This window comes from Musca vetustissima, unplaced genomic scaffold, assembly GCF_032173495.1.
Source record: "Musca vetustissima isolate MV318-11 ecotype Yass unplaced genomic scaffold, APGP_CSIRO_Mvet_v1 utg24174, whole genome shotgun sequence".
NCBI lineage: Eukaryota > Metazoa > Arthropoda > Insecta > Diptera > Muscidae > Musca > Musca vetustissima.
In genome coordinates, this window is record NW_026875529.1 from 22,718 (window position 1) to 32,696 (window position 9,979).

General features: G+C 34.4%; 1 protein-coding gene across 1 annotated transcript; it reads right to left on the reverse strand.

The window, feature by feature from the left end:
* Positions 1 to 2,809: 2,809 nt before the first annotated feature.
* Positions 2,810 to 7,083, reverse strand: LOC133338013 (E3 ubiquitin-protein ligase TRAF7-like). The gene is made up of 3 exons (XM_061546199.1): positions 6,961 to 7,083; positions 3,111 to 3,653; positions 2,810 to 3,037 (listed from the first exon to the last, which is right to left on the reverse strand). The coding sequence occupies exons 1-3, from the start codon at positions 7,066 to 7,068 to the stop codon at positions 2,810 to 2,812; spliced, it is 879 nt and encodes a 292-aa protein (XP_061402183.1). The 5' UTR covers positions 7,069 to 7,083.
* Between the last annotated feature and the right edge of the window lie 2,896 nt (positions 7,084 to 9,979).

Below are 9,979 nucleotides of genomic sequence, written 5' to 3' on the forward strand. Positions count from 1 at the left end.
TTTCCTGAAAATGAATTTTGTAATATCATAAGAACGGATTATCCGATTTGAACCAAACTTTGCACAACCTAATATTTTTATAAAGCCTTTATATTATTGGAAGATGGGACTTATCCGGGCATTTCTTCTAGTACCTCCCCCGCAAAATGGTCAACATTTTGAAAATTTGTTAATCCAATAACAATCGAATGAATTTTCCGATTTTATACAAAATACCCACATCGTAATATTTTTTTCAAACATAAATCACGGGACCCATCCGTCCACTTCTTCTGGTACATACCACACAATGTAATATTCCATACTTTATACATCTTGAAAATACAATTTCATATTTCAGGGTATTATAGCTTGTGCAGCCCCAAGAGTTTGCAACGCCGCGAAATATTGGTCCTAGACCCATCTTTTGAGTATACCGGAGTGGTTGGCCTTATGAAAACGTAAATAGTTTACTATACTATGACCAGCAAATAATTTGTATAACAAAAATATTACCTAGGGAAATTAAAGAAAACTTAAGAACTACATTTCATATTCAAGAATGTAAACTATTTGCAACAGGTCAAAAATGATAACCATAATATGTGAGGTTTAAATTTTAGACGATCGGTTTTTGGGTGTATCCACTCGATGGCGCTGACGACAATTGACATGTTTTCGGAAAATTAGAGTTTTCTAGGTTTATTCAAAACTTTTGAACGCTTAACGACAGAGGTGCAAATTGAAAGCATATGTGTAGCTCAGAATATATTTTTTTGTTGAGTGGTTGTAAGGCACTGATTCTATTGTAAATTATGTATCCTTAGGTACTACTTAAACTACTCTTGCTTAGCCTAATTTCAACAACACAAAATACTTATCAGTCATATATTTGTTCTAATAATAGAATTTGATCTGTGAAGAGTTTTCTCATCACCAACAACAGTCTTATCAGCGTTGCATGTGGGATTTTAGACTTTTATCTTAAAACACTCCAACGATCAAATCTTCTGTAACATAAAATTCTGTTCAAAGTATTTTGAATACCAATAACATCAAATTTTAAAACTTTATTTACCGCTTTGATTTTAAAGTCTGAAATACAAAAGAAGTTATGGCACAAATAAAGGAGGTTTGTAATTTTTCCAAACCCGTCGTCAACGCCATCTATTGATGGACATGATTTAAATCAAGCACATTAGTTTTTGTAGCACAATTTTCAAAGCGCATAACTTTTGAATAGGTTATCGCTTTTTAACTAGACAATATATGATTATAACTTCCATACGACACCAATTTTATTGTAATATCTGCACTGTGAAATAAGTTATGGCACATTAGGTTTAAATCGATTTTTGGTTCTACCCATTTAATAGATGGCGCTGACGACAAGTACCGACGAAAATACCGACGTAATTTTATATTCTTCATAACTTTTGAATGATACAGATATAATTGTTTATTTAAAAGATAATTCTAGTTTTTATAACGCCTTAAAAAACATCCATTATCTTACCGTATTGAATAAATTTTGTCAGAGTTGTCATGTTAACAGCAAATCGGAATTTTCTGTGATCCGTCATAACATTTGAACGCGTAATAACATTTGTAACGACAAATTTCCTCCGGTTGCTGGGATATAATAAAGTGATCGAGATTGGAAAGATGTAGTTTTAGCTTTCAAATTCAGAATACATCGCATTATTTTAACTTAAATTTATACCTGGATCTCATATAATTAAATTATTAAAGTCTGCAACGTCTGCTGCTACTGCTACGGTACTGCTGTTGGTTTTACAGGAACTGGGGTTTACTGGTTCTGGCGATCCGCAGTTGGTTCCGGCCCTTGCTGCTGCTTTCGATATAAGCCTTGACGCTGTCCGAGGTTTCAACACTTTTCTATAAAGGCCCACGACGGATCTTTATCTCCTTTATATAAAGGGCCACGACGGCTCTTTATTTTGGGGTGCACTTAAAATCACTCTTTATTGCGCGTTGGTTAATCAGGGACAATTATCAATCACTACTTTACACTCACCGACATTCTTCCCTTTCTCCGTTGGTGATCTTTCCTCTTTTCTGGACCTTCCTGCTTGCTTGACCGCTCGGCACCAACTGTTCCCGAGCCAGGCTTGGCTCTCCCTTTTCTACAGTCAGTGGCGAATTCAAGGAGGCTTCCACTCGCCTTCCCGACGTCGAACCTCTGCTACCGCACCGATCACGTGGCCTCTCTGCTAATGGGATCTTGTTTACGAACATAGTGTAAAGATTAACGGGAACATGTTTACATCTTCATTAGAACTTACTTTCAACTAAACCTTTTGGGCACAACTTTACTTCTCTATTTTGTTCAATTTATTAATTAATAACTTTGGTTATCAATACAGTATTTAACTATTTTAATTTTTAATATTATCGGAAATTCAAAATAAAGAAAAATTTAACTCTTATAAGAAATGTTAACAAAATATAAAAAAATACTAATTATTTTTTTAATTACTTTAAAACCCAAATTATTATTTTTTTAGTTGTGTTTCTGGTGTGGACGAAAATGAGGGACGATTTTCGTCCTTACACAGATACAAATCAAATATATATTTTTAGCTTAGAATATCTTCTTTGTAACCGCGAACAAGGTGGTTTACCGGACTTTCCAGTAACTGAAAATTGAAAAACTATTTTTTAACGATTTTAATTTTTTGTGTTTATTATAAAAAATAATTTTAAAATCAGTGTACAAACTAAAAATTAAATTAACTTACAAAATATTTCAACTTAATATTTTTCTCTATTCTAACACAATACTAATAACTAAAAATATAGCAACGAATTAAACAAATGTAGCACGTCTCACAAGACCATCACTGCAGCCAATATAGACAGCCTTGTTGTTGGCACAACACAAGGCATTGACACAGCTGCCGGTGTCCACTTCACCCAAGGCCTTCAGCTTGCCCTCATCCAAATTGGACCACCCTTTAACCTTGTTGTCATAACCACCCGTATACACATGGACCTGATCGGTGCAAATGGCATTGATGATCATTTCATGGCTGTCCTATAATTTTCAAATCAAAATTCAAATTAATTAGATGTTGAACATTTTAAATATTTTCATCTCTCAAACCCACCTTTTCTTCAAGTAAAACCTTAAATTTCTGTTCCATTGCATTGCTGACAACAAGGAAACCCTTTCCCGTACGATCGGCCACCACAATGTACTTATGTCGTCCATCATCAGTGGGTGCAACCAAACACAATGGCGACTTCGCCGGCAGTACAGACTTGGTAACATATTTTCCCGATTTCCCGGGTACAATTTCCGATATGACCATATCTAAATCACGCACCGTGTATATCCAACCTTTTTCCGCCGCCAGTGATTTAACTTCTTCTACAAGATTATATTTAAAAATCATTTTATCATTTTCCCAATTCGAGACAACACCCTTATCGTCGCCGGTAAAGAGGATATCTCCCTCACAATACATCGATTGGATGACATCATCACAGCGTAGAAGTTCTTCAACTTTATCATAGGGTGGTAGCATAAATTTCACACAACCATCACAGGAACTGGAATATAGTTTGCCCTTGCTATTGGCGGTCAAAGCGTAGATATACGATTCATGGGCATCAACGCTCTTGACGAGATTTAAGTCCTTATCCCAAATCTGTAAATGGAATAAAAGAGGGGAAAATGTTTTAAAATTTTGCCATCATAAGTGATTGGATGATATGTCTTTATTATTTAAAACAACATTGTTGAGTTCGGCCGCACCGGAAGTTGGAAACTTATCTGCACATTCCTTCTAGTATCTCCCCCACAAAATAGTAAAATTTTTGAAAATTTGTTAATCCAATAACAATCGTATGGTATGTCCAATTTGATACAAAATATGCACTTACAGTATATATCGGATATAAGAAACTCCAAAAAAGCCGGAGATTTCTTTCTTATATGCGTTTTTCCTTATATGGAATTATCGGATATAAGAAAGTATAAGCACGGTTCTTTTGATAGTATTTCTTATATGCGATTTTTTCTTATATGAGATGTGCTTATATCCTATATCTACTGTAGGAATATTTCTTTCAAACATTTTCATATTTTTTCAAATCAAGTTCGAAGATGGGACACATCCGTTCACTCCTTCCAGTACTTCCCACACAATGTAGTAGTCCATACTTTATAAACCTTGTGTTTTGAAACTCCAATTTCATATTAATATTCAACTAATTTTGAAATTGTATTTATATCACAAAAAAGTATACGGTTATACCTTTCATATGACACCACTTTCATTCGAATACCATCAATTCGAAAACTGTCGTCAGCGCCATCTATTGATGGACATGATTCAAATCATGAAAATCAGTGTATAACTTTTGAATAGACAATCGCATTTCAACAAAAATTGTATCATATGAAAGAGTAAATAATACACTTTACTATGACCAGCAAAAAATTCAAATATTACCGAGGAAAATTATAGAAATCGTTAATGCCACTTTTCACATACAAAAAGTAAAAAATTGATATTTTATCAGAAAGTATGAAATTATACCTTTCATATAACTCCAATTTATTTATTTTAATATCAAAAGTTATTGGAAAAACATAAGTTACAGGAAAAACAAATTTGGTTTACATTTTGCATAGATGGCGCTGACGACAAGAGTTTGCCATTGATGCCAAACTTAGAGAAAATCATTGTCATTTTAGATTCTTTATTACTTTTGAATGCGTAATGATATCGCATATAATTCGAAAGGATATTAATACAATATAGAACATACACTATGCCATGTTAACAGAAAATTAAAATTTTCAGGGATTAAAACATTTGACTTAAATAAGGAGGGAAAGGAAAGCAAAATGGCTCGACTCCGATATAAACGCTGACACGGCGGAATCCGTAAAAAAACTCTCGGTTGCCGTACACAAAAACTGGTCAAATGTTATAAAATGTACAGTTGCGCTCAAAATAATAGCAGTGCATCCTATAATCAATCAGTAGTTGGAAAACGAAGAAACATGCCGTGATCCAAATAGTTTTATATGGTGATACTGGACGATGGATATAAAGGACTCTGTTGCACCATTTACATAAAATCGAACGAATATATATATGGGAGCTATATCGAAATCTGAACCGATTTTTCCGAAACTTACCACTAATCATTCTAGACTCAATTCAGTACGCTATGCCAAATTTGAGAAAATCGAAAGTTATACAGGGACTTAGGTGCACCATTTACATAAAATCGGACGAAAAAAAAAAAATATATATATATATATATATATATATATACATATATCGAAATCAGAACCGATTTTTACGAAATTTAACACACATCACTTTAGACTTAATTCAGTACGCTATGCCAAATTTCGTGTAAATCGAAGACGAAAATATATATGGGAGCTATATCTAAATCTGAACCGATATTCACGAAACTTACCACTCATCATTCTAGACTCAGTACAGTACGCTATGCCAAATGTCGTGCAAATCGTAGGATATAAAGGGACTCTGGTGCAACATTTACATAAAATCGGACGAAAATATATATGGGAGCTATATCTAAATCTGAACCGATTTTTACGAAACTTAATCCACATCGTTCTACACTACAATGCCAAATTCCGTGCAAATCGAAAAAAATGTAGGGACTTTGGTGCACCATTTACCTTAATTCGGACGAAATTATATATGGGAGCTATATCTAAATATGAACCGATTTTTCCGAAACTTACCACATATCACTCTAGACTTAATATAATACTCTAAGCCAAATTTCGTGCAAATCGAAGAATATATAGGGACTCTGGTGCACTATTTACTTAAAATCGGACGAAAATATATATGGGAGCTATATCTAAATCTGAACCGATATTCACGAAACTTACCACTCATCATTCTAGACTCAATTTAGTACGCTATGCCAAATTTCGAGCAAATCGAAGGATATAAAGTGACTTTGGTGCACCATTTACATAAAATCGGAAAAAATATATATGGAGCTATATCTAAATCTGAACCGATTTTTACGAAAATTAACACACAGTATTTTAGGCTTAATTTAGTATGTTATGCAAAATTTCATGCAAGTTGAAAGATATATTGGTGCTTTGGTGCACTATTTACGTAAAATCGGACGAAAATATCTATGGGAGCTATATCTAAATCTGAACCGATTTTTCCCAATTTCAATAGGTTTCGTCCTTGGGCCAAATAAATGGTTTGTGCCAAATCTCATCATATTCGAATCAAAAATGCGACCTGTACTTTGTTTACAATTTAACATCGACAGACGGACGGACATGCATAAATCGACTTAAATGCGATTCTATGCATATTCTCAAAAGGAAACATATGCCTATCTCGTTTCCTTTCGCCTGTTACAAACATATGCACAAAGACACAATACCCTGTAGGTTATAAAAAGAAGGTGGTTTTCTTCAGTAAGAATATTGCCATTATTTTGGCAGCAGCTGTATATAGCGAAAAATCGAAAAAAGATTCTTGCAGGTTCTGGAACAGAGCAAGGCGGCTGACAATATCCATGAAGTTTGAACAAACTTCATATAACCATAAAATATGATAATTCATAATTTTCACAAACTCACTTGCAATAGATTTAAAAAAAAATCATTTTTTCATATTTTTTGAAAATATTTTTTTTTTTTTTAACTTTTACAATGTGACTACAAATCGGAAGTTCTTTTGTCGAACAATGACATTTTCGTGGGCGAAACATAAAACACAAAGAGAAAAAATTGCACACACATACTCAGAAACGACAATTCTCGAAACAAATGTTTTCTGTCATGAGAAGATTCTCTTTTTTTCTAATACCCGAGAGAATTTGCCAGAAGTTTCCCAACAATATTTTACATATTTTGTTCATAAAAAATGTTTGTGTTTTTTAAATCAATTCGTTTGTTTTTTTTTCGTTTTTTTTTTCAATACTAACTTTAATTTTACCATCAGCACCACCGGTAAATATTTGATCACCATACGAGGCAATGCAGACAATATCACCTTCGTGTTTTTCTGCTGAGACTTTGTCAATGGCTGGCATTTTTGGTTGATAGATTTTTTATACTTTTTATTTTGTACTTCTTTTTATTTAATTTTAAATAATTGTTTTTTGTTTAAAACAATTAGAAAAAAAATATTTGTTCCGCTTTTTTCTTGTAGTGTTTTTCCTTGCAAATCCAATCAAATACTAAATCGAATTTTCTCACGACATGAGAGATTTTTATACTGCCAACAAACAGAATTACGTTGATGTGATCTATTTTTAGATCAACGAAGTGATATATATCCTTACAAAATAAAAACACTATGTTGTAGTGTATGCTATAGACGGTATAATGTGTTTGTTTATTTGTTTGTAAAAGGGGAGAAATTTCTTCGAAAAATCAAGAATAAAACGGCATATACATTAGAACTTTTTACCGGGTTAACCTACTTTATGAGGATTTATTTGACATATATGCAAAGGAATTGACAATTGAAACCCACTGGGTTAACGAAATCCGGTTAAATGTAAACGTACTATAAAATAAAGACTTTATGTTAAGCCGGGTCGAATTTTTATATTTTCCACAGAATACCTAAATCGATCGGTACTTCGGGGATAAGGGGATAAGACCATTCAAATACATATTATGAGGCTGGACCTTTATATGGGGCTATACCCAAAGATCAACCGATATTTATAGTTATGGTAAGAAGATTTACCCCCAACTAAGAACTCAAAATACGAAATTATATAAATTATTCATATTGTAGCAGTATTTTTGGTTCGACCATTACCGAACATGAATTGATTTTAGTCTCTCTTTCTCTCATAGATCACATACGGAAAAAATCTATCATTCAACACATCGGTCATTGCTTTACTTTTTTCTTTTAAATTTAAATAATTGAAATGATTTGTTCCAGAAATGGCAAAAATACGTCGTCGCAAATGGGCATACTGCAGAACAGCTGTTCTCAGTCATATTTGTATTTTGATTCCACATATTTCTAGATAAAATCGATAGATACTTTTTCAAGAGGTATAAGAGGCGTAGATTATTTAAAGAATATTTTTTCAAGGACTACAGAGGCGTGGAATATTTAAAGCATATTTTTTTCAAGGACTACAGAGGCGTGGAATATTTAAAGCATATTTTTTTCAAGGACTACAATAGGATTTTCAAGGATTATTTAAAGAATATTTTTTGTAGGGGCTAAAAAAGGCGCGGATTATTTAAAGAATATTTTTTTAGGGGCTAAAAAAGGCGCGGATTATTCAAAGAATATTTTTTTAGGGGCTAAAAAAGGCGCGGATTATTTAAAAAATATTTTTAGGGACCATGACAAAGCGTCGATTATTTAAGGAATATAGGGGATGATAGATTCACTCCAGTTGATGAGCGAATTGCTATAAATTGTAAAAAAAAACGATGTTCTTCCACATCAGTCTCATTCCATGCTTCGACCGAAGACAAAGATGAGCAGACCAAATACATATTATACGATCGCCTGCTCTGGCCATGACATTAAAATTTTGCTAGGAGATTTTAATGCAAAAATAGGAAGGGACATATTTTTAGCCCCACCATCGGAAAATTCAGCCTCCTCCAACATTAGACAACGACATGAGGTTGATTGACTTCGCGGCAGCAAGTCAATCAAGCATGTAGATATACACAAAGCCACCTGGATTTCTCCTGATCAAGCAACGAGAAATCAAATTGATCATGTTGTGATAGATGGAATGCATTCATCTAGTGTTTTAGACGTTCGATCGATTCGAGGAGCAAACTTGGGTATCAAAAACCGCCACAGCGTATAGGGCAACCCTGCAGACAATAAATGATGTAAAATTATTGGGAGAAAAGGAGAGAGGAGAAACGTATTTTCAGAAAAAATAATGAAAGAACAAGAAAAACGTGATCGTGAGCAAATCGAGATGTACAGGAGTCAAAATTAAGTCCGAAAATTCTACCAACGGGTTAAACACCAAACCGAAAGCTTTATTGCAGGCACATCCTCCTGTAGAGATAAAGAAGGAAACCTGGTTTCAGATACAGACATCATGCTGAGGATCTGGAAGAAGCATTTTGAAAAACTTCTGGTATCAAATAGTAGCGGTGAAGAGGAAACCCCAGAACCAATAATAGATGACGGTATAGAGTGTATACCACCTAGCCAAGATAAAATCAGAATAGTAATCAATCGGCTGTAGAATAATAAAGCAGCAGGTATCGATGGGTTACAAGCCGAACTATTCAAGACTGATGGTCAGATGCTGGTAAGGAGCATGCGCCAGCTGATTAGGCTAGAAGAATGCATGCTCAATGATTGGAACCTCAGCATCCTGTGTCCCGTGCACAAAAAAGGAGACAAGACGATATGTGCCAACTATAGAGGAATAAGTCTCCTAACCATCGCATATAAAGTTTTATCCAGCGTATTGTGTGAACGACTGAAGCCAATGACCAATGACATTATTGGACCATACCAATGTGGCTTTAGGCCTGTCAAATCCACCATTGTATTGTTTAAAGCCATGTCTGTGTTCGGCATGTCTGTAAAATTAATACGGCTATACAGGATACGTTTAACTGGCACAATATTAGCAGTTAAAGTCGGAAAGAGCCTTCCAATACCAAACGAGGGTTCAGGCAAGGTGACAGCCTCTCGTTTGACCTTTTTAACATCCTGCTAGAAAAGGTCTTACGAGAGGCAAACGTGAACAGAAATGGCGCTCTGTACAACAAACAACACATGTCACTCGCCTACGATGACATTGGCATAATGTCACGAACATTGCGAGCGGTAACATCCGTTTTTAAGCAACTTGGGGAAGAGTCTACCAAAATGGGCCAGGCAGTAAATGCCGCAAGACGTCCAGTAGACTCGGACCAACTGAGAAACTTGAGAACTACAGATTCTAGGCTATCAAAGATTTTATATACATACCTCGCTATTGCCAT

Coding starts and splice junctions, on each gene's coding strand:
- LOC133338013 (XM_061546199.1), bottom strand. CDS start 7,068: ATGCCAGCCATTGACAAAGTCTCAGCAGAAAAACACGAAGGTGATATT. Junction 3,654..6,960: donor GTGCTGATGGTAAAATTAAA/GTTAGTATTGAA, acceptor TTCCATTTACAG/ATTTGGGATAAGGACTTAAA. Junction 3,038..3,110: donor AGGTTTTACTTGAAGAAAAG/GTGGGTTTGAGA, acceptor TGAAAATTATAG/GACAGCCATGAAATGATCAT.